Source organism: Crinia signifera, chromosome 4 (assembly GCF_055691185.1).
Source record: "Crinia signifera chromosome 4, ASM5569118v1, whole genome shotgun sequence".
Taxonomy (NCBI): Eukaryota; Metazoa; Chordata; class Amphibia; order Anura; family Myobatrachidae; genus Crinia; species Crinia signifera.
In genome coordinates, this window is record NC_139220.1 from 298,723,514 (window position 1) to 298,745,049 (window position 21,536).

The window sequence follows — 21,536 nt, forward strand, 5'->3', positions numbered from 1 at the left end:
AATCTTTCTAAACGAGCTATAGCATCAATGACATAGTAGTGTTCACACTGGAGGCATGGTAAGGTGCCCGGTTGTCCGCTAAAGGCCTTAATTACCAGACACACAGCTTGTGTTCGCCTTCCGTCCTTCACAACATGGGGCACTTTGGAAAAAAAAAAAAAAAAAATCTGTATACGTATACAGACTTGAGCATAAGTTACATTACTAGCTATTATAATTGGACATTCTTTCATATATATATTTATATGAGACTTAAGCATAAGGTACATTACTGGCTCAAGCCTCGGCTGTTTCTTATCTTCTCCGTGATTTGTCACCAGCCTGTTACTTGCACGAAACAGGCACAATCTTCATCTATCCAGGGAACGAACAGACTACCGGCCTTCACAGTAAACGATTGATGTTAAGTACAAGAAAAGTCTCAGTTCTAGCTCCTTCATCTCTTTCCAGGGCTAGGCACAAGTCTCCCTTCAGATAAGCGGGGCATGTTACGCGGGACGGTAATGCAATATCACTACACACGTTAAACTCAATTTACGTCCCTGTTGTTAAGCGTAGAAAGGCCACAGTGGCACTTACACCTGTCCCGCTAATTCGGGCGAATAACTTCCATGTATACATTTTAAACATGAATCAGCTCTTTAAGGTCGGGGTGGGTGGCTCTGAAAAGAGCCTTTGTTTTTTAGGTAAAATATTTTTTTGCCGTTGAATTACTTGCTCTTAGCTGGCTTGTGGCTCTCGGTCTTCTTGGGCAGCAGCACTGCCTGGATGTTAGGCAGAACACCTCCCTGGGCGATGGTCACCCCACCGAGCAGCTTGTTGAGCTCTTCGTCGTTGCGTACAGCCAGCTGCAGGTGGCGGGGGATGATGCGGGTCTTCTTGTTGTCGCGGGCAGCGTTTCCGGCAAGCTCCAGAATCTCAGCCGTCAGATATTCCAGCACCGCGGCCAGGTAGACCGGGGCACCGGCACCCACTCGTTCCGCATAGTTTCCCTTCCTTAACAGACGATGCACGCGACCAACTGGGAACTGGAGACCAGCCCTGGATGAACGAGTCTTGGCCTTAGCCCGGGTTTTGCCGCCTTGTTTACCTCTTCCAGACATAATAGCTAACGGAGCAAAAAAGCTTTACAAATACAGATGGAAACCTGCGAAAGTGTAAATGTAAAATACCGCCCTCCTCTTATATACTCAGCTACCCGATGCTGTCTGCTCTGTGATTGGCCTGCTTACAAATTAACCAATGCAGCTCAAGTTTATCCACAGACCAATCCGTATCTGAAGGGTGGAGTCAACGATGCTGCTTTTCGTCACACGACAATTCTACCCAATAGAGTAGCTTACAGCAGCGATGCCTCGTTTGCATAAGATCCCTATAAATAGAGCAGCTATAGCCGACGTACGGCACTTTTGCACACAGTCATTTCTTCTCGAATTTGAAGCGGTTATTTGTTGATAAGCTACAATGCCTGATCCAGCAAAGTCTGCGCCGGCGCCCAAGAAGGGCTCTAAGAAAGCGGTGACCAAGACCCAGAAGAAGGATGGGAAGAAGCGTAGAAAGACCAGGAAGGAGAGTTACGCCATTTACGTGTACAAGGTGCTGAAGCAGGTGCACCCTGATACCGGCATCTCCTCCAAGGCTATGGGCATCATGAACTCCTTTGTCAACGATATCTTTGAGCGCATTGCTGGGGAAGCTTCCCGCCTGGCTCACTACAACAAGCGCTCCACCATCACCTCCAGGGAGATCCAGACCGCCGTACGTCTGCTGCTGCCTGGAGAGCTGGCCAAGCACGCCGTGTCCGAGGGCACCAAGGCCGTCACCAAATACACCAGCGCCAAGTAATCTCCCCTTCTCCCACCCACACCAACACAAAGGCTCTTTTCAGAGCCACCCACCTTCTCTCTAATCGAGCTGTAACTATGATGGTTTTTGCTGTGTCCAGGCTCACGGGATAAGTGCACACCGACAGACATAACTGACTTGTGACGTACCCTCTAGCTATTGTTAACCCTACTGGTTCAGAAAAAAAAAAAAAAAAAGTGCCTTTACTTACCACTTGCAAAGCTGCATTCTGTAGTTCTCTTTCTAGGATCTGAATCCAGTTTCAAATATAGGACCGGTTCGTTACATTGCAGATGTCACTGGTTAAATAAATAAATAGAAAAAGAAAAGATACATGCGACCCATAGGGCAGCAATGTTCCCCGTGTGCAGCTGCCGAAAATCGAAAGCATTCTGTTGGATGGAAACGTTGCAAAGTACTGTTAAATTGTAACAGTTGGTGCCTTTAAACATCACATTCGAATTTTCGATGAGCACCGTTGCCAATGGATCACTGTCTTTGTAAATGAAGGGTGCAGTACGTTAACGTAGCTCTATTGTACCCAGTTACTTCTGTGACTCGGTTCCGTTTCGATGCATTTAATTAAGGGTGAACACGTAATTCCTGCTCAGGCAAACTCGGTTCCCACTGTAACACACACACACACCGAGTCCGGGAGCTATGGAAACGTTAAAGTAGTTGTGATTATCAGAAGCAGTTACCCAGTGGGAATGTTTTTGGTGATGTTTTTAATTTCCCGCCGATATCTGAGCGACTCTCATTGTGTGGGTCCTTTGTCGTTACCAATTCCCCCACTTTCAAAGTGAACATATACAATGTATCCATATCTATTCCACGTATAATAAAATGTAAAAAAAAAATAAAACTATTATCGTCGGGACCGGTCTGGTCATTACGTTTTATCCACACAAATATTCACCACAACGTAGCTGAATAGTTTAGTTCTCTAATCAAGCTGAAATGTTACACTGGGTATTAACGAAGAAAACAATACCAAGAGAGCAGTTCATATAAATCTAAACATAAATCTAAACATAAAACAATATGTTCTAGTAATGAACGAAAGGAAAACAATAAAAGGGTTGTGCTTATGAACGAATGGCAAGGCGATACAAGACTCCGCCTTTAAGTCCAAGTCACCCATCAGGTCCGCTCTTCCACTTTATAAAAGCCGCTGACAGGAAACTATACTCATTCTTACTGTTTGTCACAGAAGGATTTTTGAGAATGTCTGGAAGAGGTAAAGGCGGAAAGGGGCTCGGCAAAGGAGGCGCTAAGCGTCACAGGAAGGTTCTCCGTGACAACATCCAGGGCATTACCAAGCCTGCCATCCGTCGTCTAGCTAGGCGAGGGGGTGTTAAGCGTATCTCTGGACTCATCTACGAGGAGACCCGCGGTGTGCTGAAGGTGTTTCTGGAGAATGTCATTCGTGATGCCGTCACCTACACCGAGCACGCCAAGAGGAAGACTGTGACCGCTATGGACGTGGTCTATGCTCTGAAACGCCAGGGCCGTACTCTCTATGGGTTCGGGGGTTAAATTCCCAGGAGCATCTCACTCAGTCACCCACACACAAAGGCCCTTTTCAGGGCCACCCATCTTTTCTACGAGAGCGCTGTTCCAACCTCCCTGTGTAATGCGGCTATTTGCCGGGTCCTAATATGAATTCATTCCCTCACACTAGCCGCACCGTTAGTGGATGCAGGCAGTGAGGTGCCACGGGTGCAGTGGTTCCTTTTTAGTGTCGGTGATTGTGTAATTTGGTAATCCGCAATTTGTTGACAGGGTTGCGGTACAAACCACGCTGGTAGCGACCACTGCACAGAGGCATATACGTTTTCCGGACAATTGTGTTTGAAAGGGTCACGATGAATGCAGATTTAACAACGATCCAGTCCGCCTTTCTCTGCGTTTTACTAAGCTCTATATACTGTGTATATACCCTTGCACCACACGATTTGCAGCAGTTACTCCAGCTGGGGATAATAAAATACGAGGCTGAGCTAAAGAGTTCTATAGTGGTGAATCACGCATCTTCCCTGACAGCTCTGCCACAGATTGCGCTGGCCCTATACAGAGGATGTAGGGCAGAACCGGCTGGGAGGTATGGTGCCACAGGTGAATGCGCCCCCCGGTTTACAGTGATTCATTGAAACGCGCACCAAAACGCTATATGCGCTATGAAGCGTTTATTAAAGAGTTGATACTTAACTTGTTTCATTATTCCCACTTCCAAGCACATCTGTAGAATTGTGAAGTGACTGAATTTAAGGGGCAAGCTACAACATTCTGGTGCATCTGTTGATTACTTACTGAAGGGCGCAGCCATCAGGCCACGCCGTGCGCTCACAGCTCTGTCGAGAGAGGGTGGGTGGCTCTGAAAAGAGCCTTTTGGGGGGAGAACAAGGGAGCGAGGATGCGGCGGTTCAGCCATTACTTCTTTGCCGCGGCTTTCTTGGGCTTGGCTGCCTTCTTGGCCGGACTTTTTGCGGCTTTGGGCTTCGCCGCCTTCTTGGCCGGACTCTTGGCGGCTTTGGGTTTCGCTGCCTTCTTGGCCGGACTCTTGGCGGCCGCCTTCTTCGGCTTCACCGCTTTAGGCTTCTTTGGGCTTTTGGCAGCTGCAGCCGCCTTTGCTGGCTTCTTCGGGCTCTTGGCTGCATTCGGAGCTTTCTTGGGCTTCTTCGGGGATTTGGCCACTTTCTTTGCAGCAGGTTTCTTGGGCTTCAGAGACTTCTGGGCGACCTTCTTGCTCTCCGCCTGCTTCTTATTGAGCTTGAAGGAGCCGGAAGCGCCGGTGCCTTTCACCTGGGTGAGAGTTCCTTTGGTGACCAAACTTTTCACGCCCAGCTTCACGCGGCTGTTGTTCTTCTCCACATCGTAGCCTCCGGCAGCCAGAGCTTTCTTCAGGGCGGCAAGAGAAACCCCGCTGCGCTCTTTGGAGGCGGCCACGGTTTTCACGATCAGCTCGGAGACGCTGGGTCCAGAAGACTTGGCGCTTTTCTTGGCTCCTCCAGCAGCTTTCTTTGGCTGCCTCTTCTTTTTGGCTGCGCCTTCTGAAGGCGGAACAGCAGCGGCGGCGGGTGCGGTCTCTGCCATGGTACGATTGGATAGATCAGCAACAAAAAACAAACAAACGCGGTATCGTTAAGTCACACACAGTCAGTGCCCTGAGCAGCTGATGTCTCTTATATAACCTGCCGGATGTGCTGTGATTGGCTGATCAGAGGGGAGCGTTCTGTGCTCCTATTGGCGGAACAAGCAGCCGTGTAAACCTTGTCCTAGCTTTCGAGTTTGACAAGATCTGCTCTCGCCCTGTGTTTTGCTAGCGCAGAAAAGGTGCATTTTTTATGGCATGAGAGGAACAGAGGACCGGTTCTCTTCACCACCTTCGTACTCCAAGGTCTCCCCTAACACCATATGGCAACCGCTAGCTTAAGCGCTAAGAAGGAGGCCAGGATTAGCCAGTGGCAGCTGACCCGCACCAGGCTAGATGTGCCCGGCATGGAACACATCTCTCTTCTTCTGTGAGGAGAATATGTCCATTCGGGACTTTTTTGCCTCCTTCTAGTCCAGAGGATGACAAAAGTCGCCTGCGGGACACTTTGTGCAGGACAGGGCGCATATTCAAACGCATTTAGATGATTTGTGAACTCCTGTACACACATTTGGATAACACAGGCAGGTGGCATCATGGTACTGGCACACACACACAGGCAGGTGGCTTCAAGGTAACGGCACTCTTGTCTAAAGAATTCTTGCTACTGTGACAAGGTCAAAATACTTTCTAGACTCGACTGCTGGGATTTTTGTTTTGGTTCTGAGGAGTTTGCTTGTCGCTTCCTGTAATAGCCCATACAGCTAGTACGATGGCTATGGTTATCTAGTCCCATGTCTTGCTGCAATGAAATGGACCTCTAGCCAAGAGGAATGACGTTACAGTACTTGGGTCAGTAGCTCAGATCGTGATTTTGGTGCCAGAACTGCCAGCCAGCATGGATACTGTAGGTGCAGAGGGGCGCCTGATATGAAGCATGCGGTCCAGTGGTAAATCACCATGCTGGAGGAGAGACTGGCACCTTTTAGAGGACACCATGAGCAGTTAGGCCCACCAACTTGCTGGCCAAGATTAGAGAAAAAAATCAGCCAAACGGTGGAGAATTTATATATGGCAAAAAATATGTATTGGCAAAGATTTCCCCCAAGCAATTGTTCTTCTGCACAAGAAAGATGCCACACCGGATATCTATTTAAAATGCACAGTTGAAATTAGCACCTGGAGCAAAAGACTGAATAGCGAGCCCAAATTTAGTAGTACACTATATTGGCCCAATGGAAGCGGTGTGCGAGTATCATTATGATGAGCATCACATTAGACTTTACATTTTACAGAGGAGGATAGGAGGAGGGAGAGGACTACTTTGTCCGCTTTCTCTACCTGCTGCCTCATGTCCTGACTATCCCTTCCGTTCTTACTTCTTGCCTCAGGTCTCCTTACCTGTACATCTTGTCACCTGTCTGTCTCCCCCTCCTTCTAGATTGTAAGCTCCATAGAGCAGGGCCCTCTCCCCTCCTGTACTCACAGCACCCTTCTTACATTTCAATTACAGCTCTCTTACTCACCTGCAATCTACACCTGCATCTCTTCTCACTCACTTCCCTATATATCTGCTGTATTGTGTACCAAGAGATGTGCTGCTAATTGCTAATTGTGCTGTTTTTGATCTTCTGTCACTGTTATGTCTAGTTCTGTTTACCCTGTACTGTTCTAATATGTTCTATTTGTACGGCGCTGCGTACCACGTGTGGCGCCTTATAAATAAAAAATATGGTACTTGTTTCCTAGCAAGTTTCCTAGCAAAATCGGGTCGATCGCATCGCATGTGATTTGGTCGCACGCGATGCGATCGACGCGACCGACCGATTTTGGGCCCGATTTTTTTTTTTTTAATGAAATGTAAATCGGGTCCCTGGGACCCGATTTTACATTGAATTCAATGTAAAATATTCCCAACCCCCCCCCAAATGTCACGGCGTACACCCCACCCCACGATAGACGCCAACCCGAAGCGTGGCGAGCGCAGCGAGCCCGCGAGGGGCGGTGGTGCGCGTCCTCCGACCTTTTCATTCCCCTACTATCCACGTCGGCGTGGAGTTGAGAATAGAATAGTGTGGCAAGCGCAGCGAGCCACCGAGCCCGAAGCGTGGCGAGGGGACGCGTATAACTTCACAGGTATACGCGTCCCCTCGCCGGGCTCGCTGCGCTCGCCACGCTTCGGGCTCGGTGGCTCGCTGCGCTCGCCACACTATTCTATTCTCAACTCCACGCCGACGTGGATAGTAGGGGAATGAAAAGGTCGGAGGACGCGCACCGCCGCCCCTCGCGGGCTCGCTGCGCTCGCCACGCTTCGGGTTGGCGTCTATCGTGGGGTGACGACGGGGACATCTATAATGTGAAATGGGTCATATTGGCCCATTTCACATTTTTCACATTTTTTCAAGATTTCAATGTTAAAAAATATTTTAACATTGAAGCCTATGGAAAAATCGGGGGCATCGCGTCGGGACCAATGTTAATGGTACCGACCGACGCGATGCCCCCGATATTTTACCTTTCCCGACAAGATTTCAATGTTAAAATATTTTTTAACATTGAAGCCTATGGGGAAATCGGGGGCATCGTGTCGGTCGTGTCGGGACCATTGTTAATGGTCCCGACCGACGCGATGCCCCCGATATTGTCTCCTAGCCGGCAAAATGGACCTGATTTCAAAGGAAATCGGGTCCATCGTATGGATCGTGTACCTTAACTTAAAGGTACACGATCCATACGATTGTGGCCGTGCTAGGAAACAACAATCGTTTTTATTCTCTATTACTGTACACTCAGGTCTCTTGTATATTCATTGTTCTTATAGCCATATACTACCCTAGATGGTTTGTGAACTCCGCTGACTGTCATAAAAATATTAAACCCCCCCCCCCCCCCCTTAATTGTCATGGGGAAATGGAAATTAACTAATAGACTGTGCATCAATATAAATCCAGTTCTAACAACAATATACGTATTATGTTGTAACTGATTATTATTTGCACCGAGAGCATCTTCACTGTAAACCTCAATACGATCTAGACTAGAAAGTGTCCACTGAGAAAGTAAAAGCGGAAAATAGAGTAATATTACATTTACTTTCTCAGTTTTCTGACATTCACCTTGTGGTCTAAGTGGATACTTTGTCACAGATTGATATCACTAATGTTTCAATAGAATAGTAGCAATACTATAACAATGTTTCCCATTAGTATCATACATGCGGTACTTTTGATTATTTTCAAAGCCACTCAGACAATATGAGAACAGAGCTAGCTCTAACATATGCAGAGAGCAGTACTAGGGGGGAGTAGGACAGTTCCCCAGGGCCCCCGTATTTTAGGGGACCCTCTGTCCGGAGCTGCTCTGCTCCTGCTGTCAAACCTAAAAAGCCTCCACCGCCAGCAGCAGCGGAGGTTGGAGAGAGGCAGCAGATAGAGAGGAGTCCTGGATTGGAGTCCCAGCCTTCGTGTGTCCTTCTCTCCCTCCCTGAGGTAAGTGTGGCGGTGGGACTGGGGAGGGCACGGTGTGTGGGCTGACCGAGGGCTTAATCCGGCTCTGAGTCTGACCTCATACATATATATTTTTTTTTTTTCTGCTTCGGCGATCCATCAGTGATCGTAATACTGTGAAAGTGCCATGCTCTGCAGATACTGTGACCTGTTGTTGTTACAGCAATCTCATAGTACGATCTCCCGGGTTTCAGACACCTGTAAGGCACTTCTATTGTTCCCATGCAGTACTTTCCCCGCCCATGGTAGCTATGGTATGTAATGTAATATAATATGTTTACGTTTATTTTCCAAAACGCTTTAGCCCAGAGTTCCTTGTTGTGATGGTGCAATGTAGTATCACCGCCGTGTGCTATGCATATAAGGGACCATTGGGTCGGTGTCCCTTCTCGCTCGGATCATGATGCCAGCACATACTTCTCGTTCATTCTGGTGACTAACACGTGACCTAACCTCCTCGCGTCATTTCGTTCCCGCGCCCGCCTGTTCTATACAATAAAGGGAGAAAACGGAACGTCATAGAGGACTCGTTTGAAAACGAGAATGACTTTGCCAATCAGGAGGGTGGATGCCCTTAGCTCACCCAATGACAGCGCAGCACTGTGTATAAATGGAGATGGCAGCGGCTGAATTCGATTCACTTTTCTTTCTGCAGAACAGACTGAGGTGCTGAAGTGCGTGTTGAAGAAGGATGGCCAGGACAAAGCAAACCGCTCGCAAATCTACTGGCGGGAAAGCTCCCCGCAAGCAGCTAGCAACCAAGGCTGCCCGGAAAAGCGCCCCAGCTACCGGCGGCGTGAAGAAGCCTCACCGCTACCGACCCGGGACTGTGGCTCTCCGTGAGATCCGCCGCTACCAGAAATCCACCGAGCTGCTCATCCGCAAGCTGCCCTTCCAGCGCCTGGTGCGTGAGATCGCCCAGGACTTCAAGACCGACCTGCGCTTCCAGAGCTCTGCTGTCATGGCCCTGCAAGAGGCCAGCGAAGCTTATCTGGTGGGGCTCTTCGAGGACACCAACCATACATGATGGTCTTCTTTTCTGATCAGCATATACAGGGTTAACACTCACGGAACTCTAAGGGGGGCCACCAAATTGAGGAAGAAGGGATAAAAGGAAGATTGGTTAAAGTCCAACTCCCTATCCAGAGGTAGGTTAGAGTCCACCTCAGGAGGTAGGTTAAATTAACCACTCCTAACAGCTGGGGGCCCGGCCCGGGATTTCGATCTTCGTTCCCGTTGAACTGTTGACACCCATACGTGGTCTGTTGCCTGTTCTCGGATCACGGACATATCGAATCCTGAATCCGTATAGACCTTTACTTCAAAAGTAGTAAAGTTTCAGCTGGTTGTTTTATAGTGTGCACACGCAGATCAGTGATCTGGTAATATATAAAGAGTGACCTAAGGGGTCCGCTCATTAGTCACCTCAATTTGATCGCCCTTTTTTCTATATGGCCATTTCTTACTATCCCTTTTTTACAGTATAAGTTGTATTACGTGTAATATCCTTGTGTGGTTGGTAAGTGAACACACATGCGATATATGTATTTAACTTGTACATCTTGTGCGGTTGGTAAGTTGACGCACACTAACTCTTTCTCTCTCTTGTCTCATTGATTACTGTATGCCAATAGACTTGCGGACTATATGCTCCCCTCTCTTTGGGGTAACGCAACGTGAGGCTTCATATGCAGTTTTCAGGATAAAACCACTTGACTCTATCCACTGTCACGTAGACAGTCTGTGGTTATAACTAACCAATCATAAACATTAATTTTTATGAGATGTATAAAGTGAATACATAATTCACACAGTATTCAGATAAAGACCAACCCTTTCAGTCTGCTGCTGTAGGTACACTCCTGCCTTACTGAAACGGCGCCCCTGGTCTGGATACTAAGAATTTTTCACGCTCTCATATTTCATCCATTCTCATACTTCATCTACGTCTATGTCACACCCCAGACATCCATCCATAGGTACTTGTTTAAATTGTAAATGTAGTATCGTCCTCTGGTACCATAACCCCGACAGAGACGATTATTGGCCCAAATTGACATCTGTCATTAGAGAACCCACAAGATTTAAACTCACAACAAAGACATCATCTAATGGCACCGTTTTAGAATCCGTTATTATATTGGGTTGTCATTTGGATACAGGACTTATTGAAAAATACATTGATCAGACATACCCATTTTTCTTAACAGATATACCAATTAACCTTTTCACATATCCTATTATCTGTCCTAAAACTTTAGACCAGATCCACAAGTTACCTGAAGGTAGTCAACTACTCTATTTCCTTGACTTTAGTCAAAACCCTGAACATCAGGAACAAATTAAAAGGTGGAGAAAGTTCTCACACAAACATAAAAGGACATAAACTAAACATGGGTTCAAAAATTAGTAAAAATAAAATAATTTCCTATCCACCACCCTTACCCAATGAAACTTGTAAGGAATATGTAGCCCGTAATTCTTCTACAGACTATTTCCTAATTGACCCCTGGGTAGATAACCTGGCAGGTTGGTCGGAAAAATGTAGTCCCAACCCCTTCCCTAGAGACGGCTCTAATTATCCTTTCTTTATGCAAATGATAAAAGGTCTTTGTCTTGGGGACAAAGAAGCCTTCCCCTGGTATACAGGAGATCCCACCTGGGATATGAAATACATGCGTGCAGGAGGTGAACAATGGCTTATTATTGCACCTTTCTGGCATGACACCAATTTGACAAAGAAACAAAAGAAAATTAGAGACGTCACTGCAAAACTCCATAAAATAGAGGAGACTCGTATCAATAAGGAACTTAAAGTCCTTTCACCTCCACCTTACAGTCCAGTATACCCTTCCCTCACGGATACAGAACTGATGGCCGTGGGTCACCATGTTCTACATCCTACCGCACCTCCACCCAAACCAGATCTTAAATTAGATGATAAAAAGGAAACTAATACCGAGGATATGCCTTTGTTAGAGGGAGAAGAGAAGGGACCTTTAGCAAAAAGCACCAGAGTATCAGCAGACAAATCATTAGTTACTACAGAACTTGGCCCGAAGACAACAAAATCTGGTGCCACCTATGATGGCACAACAACTCAATACTGTCCCTTCATGACAATTGGTGACCAATTACTTGTTAAACCAATTGACATAGAAGACCTAAATAGGATCATTAAACACTGCCCAAAACCCTCTGTAACCGCGGCAGGAACCATTGCCTATCTGAAGAAAGCATGTGTAGGCAGAAATTACACCCATGATGACATAAAACTGATTGTCGATAATGTAATCGACCATCACCATGCGTGGGATTGGGGTAAGATCAAAAGTTTCGAAAACATTACAACCACGGTAGGAACAGCAAAATACCCCTTAAATAATTCAGACGCAATAGCCACAATGTGGACAGAAATAGAAGCAGGGATGACCAAGATCTTCAAAATGAGGTCCTCATTGCCTGTCGCAGTGGCGTGTAAACAAAAACCCACTGAATCAGTCACTGAATTTTGGAAGAGATTTAAAAGATGCTGGACTGAGGAAGCGGGACTATTTCTTGAAATATTCCCCTTACTCATTTCCACCTTTATCAATAACCTACACCCCTCCATTTCCACGCCAGTTAAACAAAGTGTCTCTTCCTGGACTTCAGACACCCTCCAAGAATTTGAGACTCATTTGTATGAAAAGGAGGCAGCTGGATGTTTTGACATGAAAAAGACAATTGTCACAACACACAGTTATCAACAAGACAACAGGGGCCCATCAAATAGACAGAGTAGGGCACCCCAATATGGTCAAAAGAAACCCTTCAGACCACCACAAGGCCCACCACACCAACACCATCGGGCCCCTCTTTACAACAGAGATAATAACACTGGCACAATAGCAAAAGACACAACATGTTACAATTGTGGCCAAGACACACACTGGGCTAGGGAATGCCCATTCCCACCCCAAAGACCACAACAACCATATCGACATCCACCAGGCACACACAGGTCTCAGCAACCATCTTTCACACAAGGGCCACCCAGAGCAGCACGTGGCCCCACACCCGTCCAAGAACATGTACGTTTTAGAGTTGATTGGTCCGACCCCACCTTGTGACGGGGCCCGAAGGAGGATGTCCTATCTTTTGTACAATTCACCACACACTGGGAAGACGCACCCCTTATCACTTTATATGTTAATGGAAAGAAGCTACCCTTTTTGGTAGATAGCGGTGCCACAACCAGTGTCCTGTGTTCATTACACTATGATGGTGAATTACAAAAGACTACTCCTTCAATGGGAATCAATGGGATACCCACTGACACTTATCTGACTGACGAACTGACCATACGGTCCATGAACGGACATTACTTAGGAGAACATCAGTTCAGGGTTATTTCAGAATGCCCTGTCAACTTGTTGGGAAGGGATCTTTTCAACAAATTCCACATCTCCATTACACCCTCACCCAAAGGAAGTGGACTTCACGTCACTTCACCACACTTCCTAATGTCCCAAGATTCACTTGATACCTCAATTGACAAAATCAATGCAGAAATTTGGGCCAAGGGTCCCTATGACACAGGCCTCATACCCTGTACACCATACAAAGCCAAACTCAAGCCAGACTCTAGTCACGTGTACAGCAAACAATACCCTTTATCATCAGAGAAAATTGACGGTCTTAGACCAATGATACAGGAGTTTTTAAAAGAAGGCATACTGAGATATGTGATCTCACCATACTGCACACCCATCAACCCGGTCGCTAAGGCTGATGGAAGTATTAGATTTGTACAGGACTTGAGGAAGGTAAATGACCTCATAGTCCCAATTGCACCAATAGTGCCAGACATTAACACACTCATTTCAGCCATCCCTGCAGACGCAGCATTTTTCACAGTAGCAGATCTGAAAAATGCATTTTTCAGCATTCCAATAGATGCAGAGACCCAATTACTTTTTGCTTTCTCTTTTGAAGGTAAACAAATGACTTGGTGTCGTTTACCACAAGGCTATATTGACTCCCCAGTGGTCTATAGCATAGTCCTCCAAGCCACATTGGCACCCTGGCACCCCCCCTGTGGTTCAGTCCTGCTACAGTATGCAGATGATCTGCTACTCTGTAGTCCAACGGAGGGAGCCAGCCGGGAAGATGGTATATCACTATTGAACTGGTTATGTGAATGTGGACATAAAGTGTCCAGAACAAAAATGCAATGGTGTCAAAAGCATGTCAATTACTTGGGTTTTGTGCTCTCTGAGGGAGAAAGGAAAAATCAGTCCACAACGCATACAGTCTGTACTGAGCCTGGTCACCCCAGCTACCCAGAAGGATATGCTGTCTTTCTTGGGTATGGTAAACTACTGCAGACAGTGGATTTCTGATTGTTCCTATTACGATAATATCTTGAGACAGTGCACACTCAAAGACAAACCCAAAGTCATACAATGGTCAAATGAAATGTTTTCTGCATATGAAAAGCTCAAAGCAATGTTAGTTAAAAGTCCCGCGCTTGGTCTCCCCAACTATGTTTTGCCATTTCATTTGTTTGCAAGGGACACTTGTAAAACTGTGACTGTTCTCTGACAATCGACTCAGAAACTTCACCCAGAAGTGACATGTCGGCTGTACCCATACCCGACGCCGACATAATTTTTGTCGACGGCTCCTGCAGTCGACCAAATGACAAAACATACCAGACAGGCTACGCAGTAGTTAAACTTCCTCAAACTGTCCTTGAAGCAAAAGCAGTTCCTCTGCAATCAGCACAGGCTGCTGAGCTAATCGCTCTCACCAGAGCTTGTCACTTGTACACAGGAAAACCTGTCAACATTTACACAGACTCCAAATTTGCTTATGGCGTTGTTCACGACCACGGCATGATTTGGCAGCGCCGAGGTTTCACAGGCGCTGATGGAAAAGGCATCTCACATGCCCAACTTATTGCTGACTTATTGCACGCAATCACATTGCCCTCACACATTGCCATTCTCCATTGCAAAGCACATACTGGTGGAAAAGATGATATCTCACGGGGCAATGCCCTCGCTGACACTGCTGCAAAACAAGCTGCTGCCACATCCACATACAACCTCACACTTACCATAATGTCACCACCGTCACTAGAAGACACATACTTACTTACAGAATTACAGGCAACTGCCTCTAACTCTGATTTATCAGATTGGACATACCCAATTCTGCAGAAGAATCCACGGACTGGATTAATCTGCAAAGAGGGGAAACCCTGTATCCCCCAAACAAGTGCCTCACTGTTCATAGCACACTATCACGGAGTAGGTCACCACAGCAAAGTCACGACAACACTGCTCCTCACCAATGATTTTTACATCACAAATGCAAAAGAACTTGTCACCCAATATGTTAGTAGATGTATTGTGTGTCTTAGAAACAACCCTAACAATCCCAATAAAGCAAAACACCAACATCTTGAATACCCCACCACTCCGTTTACTCACCTGCAGATTGATTTTACCCATATACCAGGTACAGGGAAACAGGAATACGCTTTGGTCATAGTTGATATGTTCTCACGCTGGGCGGAGGCATATCCAACAAAGTCCGAAGATGCAAAAACTGTAGCCCGCATTCTCACGCAGGAGATCATTCCGCGCTGGGGATGCCCGCTACAAATCAATAGTGATAAAGGTTCTGCTTTTACTGCCAAAGTCACTGCTGAACTAGTTAAAGCCCTCCAAATAGATTGGAAATTCCACATTCCGTACCACCCACAGAGTTCAGCTATTGTCGAACGCATGAACCGCACTTTGAAGGATAAATTGAGAAAGGCTACTGGGGGCACCTTCACAAAATGGAAGCAAGTCCTTCCTATTGTGTTAGCTGAAATAAGAATGACGCCACAAAAGACTCTAGGTTACTCCCCTTTTGAAATACTAATGGGACGCCCCTTCCCCACCCCCTGGGCAAGGAAACCACTAGTCACACAAGCAGGAGATTTAGAAGTAATCAGAGAAGAATATGTAAGGACTTTAATACACAGACTAGACGAAATTGAACATGAAGTTGTACTTAAAAATCCTTGTCATCCACAGAAACCTACACATCCATTCCAAGTCGGAGACAAAGTTGTGGTTAAAGTCCTTCCACGCAACAAGAATCCAGGTGATTTCTCCTACGGTCCTGAGACAGAGGTGGTCGCTGTGACAAGAACTGCTGTGCTCACCGATGACAACCCAACGTGGATCCACGCATCCAGAGTGAAGAAAATCCCTACTCCAACTACTTTCGACACAGAGGTCGACACCGATCCTGAGATTGACACAGACCGGACCAGTGAGGTACTAACGGGAGTTAATAACTCTGACCTCCTACGAGGAGAAGAATTGCCGGTAGGGGATCCAGACATCGAGGAAAACGGAATTCCTACTGAGGCCGAGAGGACCCTTGAAGGAAATGATTCCCCCTATCTTAGCTCTGCTGACTTTACTCGCTCTTGTTCTTTATAATTTCTGTACCGCAGAAGTGGATATTACCAGTCAGGATGATGTGCTTACCCTTTGGTACAATTCATCTACCACTCGCGTGGCCACTTACCGAATAAACTATGATACGGTCATACCTAGTAACATGTGGTCCATGCCATCCAAATCAGCTCTCAGCCAGACTAAAAATGTATATATTTGTGTCACAGATGATTATTATTGGGGAAATAACTGCAATTATTGGGGAGCAGTGGGGTGGAATTCAGGTATCGACTGGGCATACAAACCCACCTTGGCTATTGATCGAAAGGACAAGTATGGTAAGCCATTACTTTCTAGGATGACTATCACTAAGGATAACGGTAGATATGACTATTATTGCACTATAAATATTGAAAATCCCAGCCCCAGTGATGCTGGAATGTATGTTCTAGGGGTATGGTGGGGAGGTGGATATGCCAGTGATAGACAACAATTCTATCTCAAAGATATGTTTAACAATCAGGAATACCTTTCCCTCCGTAAGCCACCATCCCCCGCCAGGCCCCAGCCATTATCCCCATTCAAACCACACATAAGTACCTTTAAAGATATGGTTGCTATCAGTAATCCCACATATGAGGACACCATGTCCATAGAGACAGGTTTAGCTGATGTGAATTTTTGGTTAGAATGGATGAAATACAATGCACGACAGACTAACCGAACTGACTGTTATGTATGTGCTAAGTCCAGACCCCACCTTGGTACCGTCCCCCTTAACATACCAGAATCAGAGGATGAATGTTTTTTTTCCTTATACACTGGCAATAAAACTAAAGATAATGAATGTGAGTTATGGAAGAAGAACTACCCCATCTTAGAAAAAAACACCAATCCAGGTAACACAATCACCATATATCCAGGCAACTATACTTGTTACTGTTCTAATGTCACTAAGGGGGTAGATCTGAAAACATTCCCGGATGGTTACTGTGCCATCCGCAGGTATGTAACCTTACCCATCATGAAGAAATCCCTTGGTGACATTTATTTCATTTGTGGGGACATGAAAATTAGAGCAAAGCTTGACAGTGTATGGAGAGGCGAATGTGCTCTCTCAAAAATCATTATGCCTATCCATATTTTGCCAACAGCCATTGAAACACCTTCACCCCTACCTGACCCACACCCTAGACAAAAGAGAAGTACCCCACTGGAAAGCTTTGACCCACACGTATACATTGATACTATTGGTGTACCCCGGGGTGTCCCAGACGAGTTCAAGGCCCGAGATGAAGTAGCTGCTGGCTTTGAATCTCTGCTGCCCCAGGTTACAATCAATAAGAATGTTGCATGGATAAACTATATGTATTATAATCAACAGAGATTTGTTAATGATACAAAGGATGCCTTGAAAGGTATTGCAGAACAACTGGAGGCCACATCACAGATGACATTCCAGAATCGCATGGCCCTGGATATGATCTTGGCCGAGAAAGGTGGTACATGTGTATACATAAACACAGTTGCAGGATGTTGCACCTTCATTCCTGACAATACAGGTCCCAATGGCAAAGTCACACTAGCCATTAAAAAATTAGAAGACTTATCCCGAGAGCTCAAGGAAAACTCAGGTGTCACTGACCCCTGGGCTGCTTGGTTCGGCTGGATGAGCAACTGGAAACATGCCTTAACTCAACTAGGTATCATTACACTTACTGTACTTCTGTTCATCATAATCGTTGCTTACTGTATTTTTCCACTAGGCAGGAGAATAGTTTCCAAATATATAGGTACCACAACACCTGTTGCTATTATGTATATTGATCTTTCCTCCGAAACCCCTACACCCGATGACTATGCTACATATGTGAGGGAACAGCGTATTAAAAGGAAAAGCACACGTGAGAATCAAATAATTTAAATAAATTATGATTCTAAGAGGGGATTGAAAGGATTTATGCACCATTTTGTATGCTGTTCTCCATCTTGTCTCAAATGCCTTATAGTGAGTGGAAAATTACATGTTTCTATTCTGCTTTGTGACAGTCTGCTGCTGCTCAAGGCTGCGTTGCTCAAGGTTATTTCCTGTAAGATGTATTTCACATGTTTTCTACAAAAACTGTCTGTTCTCCCATGTCCTTGTATAATAATAACATATATCCCCTAGACAGTAACTGGAACTCCTCCCTGCTACACCCCTGTATCATCCAATCATCTCTTGTCAAGCCCATGCATGCTATACTGTATAAATATGCTGTATGTGTAAACAATAAATCAGTGTTGTACCTTGCATACATGATGGTCTTCTTTTCTGATCAGCATATACAGGGTTAACACTCACGGAGCTCTAAGGGGGGCCACCAAATTGAGGAAGAAGGGATAAAAGGAAGATTGGTTAAAGTCCAACTCCCTATCCAGAGGTAGGTTAGAGTCCACCTCAGGAGGTAGGTTAAAGTAACCACTCCTAACATATACGTATACAGACTTGAGCATAAGTTACATTACTAGCTATTATAATTGGACATTCTTTCATATATATATATATATATATATATATATATATATATATATATATATATTTATATGAGACTTAAGCATAAGGTACATTACTGGCTCAAGCCTCGGCTGTTTCTTATCTTCTCCGTGATTTGTCACCAGCCTGTTACTTGCACGAAACAGGCACAATCTTCATCTATCCAGGGAACGAACAGACTACCGGCCTTCACAGTAAACGATTGATGTTAAGTACAAGAAAAGTCTCAGTTCTAGCTCCTTCATCTCTTTCCAGGGCTAGGCACAAGTCTCCCTTCAGATAAGCGGGGCATGTTACGCGGGACGGTAATGCAATATCACTACACACGTTAAACTCAATTTACGTCCCTGTTGTTAAGCGTAGAAAGGCCACAGTGGCACTTACACCTGTCCCGCTAATTCGGGCGAATAACTTCCATGTATACATTTTAAACATGAATCAGCTCTTTAAGGTCGGGGTGGGTGGCTCTGAAAAGAGCCTTTGTTTTTTAGGTAAAATATTTTTTTGCCGTTGAATTACTTGCTCTTAGCTGGCTTGTGGCTCTCGGTCTTCTTGGGCAGCAGCACTGCCTGGATGTTAGGCAGAACACCTCCCTGGGCGATGGTCACCCCACCGAGCAGCTTGTTGAGCTCTTCGTCGTTGCGTACAGCCAGCTGCAGGTGGCGGGGGATGATGCGGGTCTTCTTGTTGTCGCGGGCAGCGTTTCCGGAAAGCTCCAGAATCTCAGCCGTCAGATATTCCAGCACCGCGGCCAGGTAGACCGGGGCACCGGCACCCACTCGTTCCGCATAGTTTCCCTTCCTTAACAGACGATGCACGCGACCAACTGGGAACTGGAGACCAGCCCTGGATGAACGAGTCTTGGCCTTAGCCCGGGTTTTGCCGCCTTGTTTACCTCTTCCAGACATAATAGCTAACGGAGCAAAAAAGCTTTACAAATACAGATGGAAACCTGCGAAAGTGTAAATGTAAAATACCGCCCTCCTCTTATATACTCAGCTACCCGATGCTGTCTGCTCTGTGATTGGCCTGCTTACAAATTAACCAATGCAGCTCAAGTTTATCCACAGACCAATCCGTATCTGAAGGGTGGAGTCAACGATGCTGCTTTTCGTCACACGACAATTCTACCCAATAGAGTAGCTTACAGCAGCGATGCCTCGTTTGCATAAGATCCCTATAAATAGAGCAGCTATAGCCGACGTAAGGCACTTTTGCACACAGTCATTTCTTCTCGAATTTGAAGCGGTCATTTGTTGATAAGCTACAATGCCTGATCCAGCAAAGTCTGCGCCGGCGCCCAAGAAGGGCTCTAAGAAAGCGGTGACCAAGACCCAGAAGAAGGATGGGAAGAAGCGTAGAAAGACCAGGAAGGAGAGTTACGCCATTTACGTGTACAAGGTGCTGAAGCAGGTGCACCCTGATACCGGCATCTCCTCCAAGGCTATGGGCATCATGAACTCCTTTGTCAACGATATCTTTGAGCGCATTGCTGGGGAAGCTTCCCGCCTGGCTCACTACAACAAGCGCTCCACCATCACCTCCAGGGAGATCCAGACCGCCGTACGTCTGCTGCTGCCTGGAGAGCTGGCCAAGCACGCCGTGTCCGAGGGCACCAAGGCCGTCACCAAGTACACCAGCGCCAAGTAATCTCCCCTTCTCCCACCCACACCAACACAAAGGCTCTTTTCAGAGCCACCCACCTTCTCTCTAATCGAGCTGTAACTATGATGGTTTTTGCTGTGTCCAGGCTCACGGGATAAGTGCACACCGACAGACATAACTGACTTGTGACGTACCCTCTAGCTATTGTTAACCCTACTGGTTCAGAAAAAAAAAAAAGTGCCTTTACTTACCACTTGCAAAGCTGCATTCTGTAGTTCTCTTTCTAGGATCTGAATCCAGTTTCAAATATAGGACCGGTTCGTTACATTGCAGATGTCACTGGTTAAATAAATAGAAAAAGAAAAGATACATGCGACCCATAGGGCAGCAATGTTCCCCGTGTGCAGCTGCCGAAAATCGAAAGCATTCTGTTGGATGGAAACGTTGCAAAGTACTGTTAAATTGTAACAGTTGGTGCCTTTAAACATCACATTCGAATTTTCGATGAGCACCGTTGCCAATGGATCACTGTCTTTGTAAATGAAGGGTGCAGTATGTTAACGTAGCTCTATTGTACCCAGTTACTTCTGTGACTCGGTTCCGTTTCGATGCATTTAATTAAGGGTGAACACGTAATTCCTGCTCAGGCAAACTCGGTTCCCACTGTAACACACACACACACACACACCGAGTCCGGGAGCTATGGAAACGTTAAAGTAGTTGTGATTATCAGAAGCAGTTACCCAGTGGGAATGTTTTTGGTGATGTTTTTAATTTCCCGCCGATATCTGAGCGACTCTCATTGTGTGGGTCCTTTGTCGTTACCAATTCCCCCACTTTCAAAGTGAACATATACAATGTATCTATATCTATTCCACGTATAATAAAATGTAAAAAAAAATAAAACTATTATCGTCGGGACCGGTCTGGTCATTACGTTTTATCCACACAAATATTCACCACAACGTAGCTGAATAGTTTAGTTCTCTAATCAAGCTGACATGTTACACTGGGTATTAACGAAGAAAACAATACCAAGAGAGCAGTTCATATAAATCTAAACATAAATCTAAACATAAAACAATATCTTCTAGTAATGAACGAAAGGAAAACAATAAAAGGGTTGTGCTTATGAACGAATGGCAAGGCGATACAAGACTCCGCCTTTAAGTCCAAGTCACCCATCAGGTCCGCTCTTCCACTTTATAAAAGCCGCTGACAGGAAACTATACTCATTCTTACTGTTTGTCACAGAAGGATTTTTGAGAATGTCTGGAAGAGGTAAAGGCGGAAAGGGGCTCGGCAAAGGAGGCGCTAAGCGTCACAGGAAGGTTCTCCGTGACAACATCCAGGGCATTACCAAGCCTGCCATCCGTCGTCTAGCTAGGCGAGGGGGTGTTAAGCGTATCTCTGGACTCATCTACGAGGAGACCCGCGGTGTGCTGAAGGTGTTTCTGGAGAATGTCATTCGTGATGCCGTCACCTACACCGAGCACGCCAAGAGG

At 45.9% G+C, this 21,536-nt stretch overlaps 5 protein-coding genes across 6 annotated transcripts; 2 read left to right on the top strand and 3 right to left on the bottom strand.

Moving 5' to 3' along the window:
* Positions 1-710: 710 nt before the first annotated feature.
* Positions 711-1,103, bottom strand: LOC146073237 (histone H2A type 1). Its single transcript, XM_083180426.1, has one exon. The coding sequence runs from the start codon at positions 1,101-1,103 to the stop codon at positions 711-713; it is 393 nt and encodes a 130-aa protein (XP_083036552.1).
* Positions 1,104-4,278: 3,175 nt separating this feature from the next.
* Positions 4,279-4,988, bottom strand: LOC146073238 (histone H1.11R-like). Its single transcript, XM_083180427.1, has one exon. It carries the CDS (start codon positions 4,939-4,941, stop codon positions 4,279-4,281), a length of 663 nt encoding a protein of 220 aa, XP_083036553.1. The 5' UTR covers positions 4,942-4,988.
* A 165-nt stretch (positions 4,989-5,153) lies between these two features.
* Positions 5,154-18,194, top strand: LOC146075680 (uncharacterized). Of its 2 annotated transcripts, none has more exons than XM_083185154.1 (2): positions 5,154-5,245; positions 15,519-18,194. In XM_083185154.1, the coding sequence occupies exons 1-2, from the start codon at positions 5,198-5,200 to the stop codon at positions 15,930-15,932; spliced, it is 462 nt and encodes a 153-aa protein (XP_083041280.1). In that variant the 5' UTR covers positions 5,154-5,197; the 3' UTR covers positions 15,933-18,194. The 2 variants fall into 2 exon arrangements, with proteins under 2 accessions (XP_083041280.1, XP_083041278.1); XM_083185152.1 differs by lacking the exon at positions 5,154-5,245 and adding an exon at positions 5,278-5,573.
* LOC146072178 (histone H3-like) lies at positions 9,137-9,472 on the top strand. The gene has a single exon (XM_083179507.1). It carries the CDS (start codon positions 9,137-9,139, stop codon positions 9,470-9,472), a length of 336 nt encoding a protein of 111 aa, XP_083035633.1.
* Positions 18,195-18,941: 747 nt separating the features above from the next.
* Positions 18,942-19,334, bottom strand: LOC146073240 (histone H2A type 1-like). Its single transcript, XM_083180428.1, has one exon. It carries the CDS (start codon positions 19,332-19,334, stop codon positions 18,942-18,944), a length of 393 nt encoding a protein of 130 aa, XP_083036554.1.
* Positions 19,335-21,536: the final 2,202 nt, after the last annotated feature.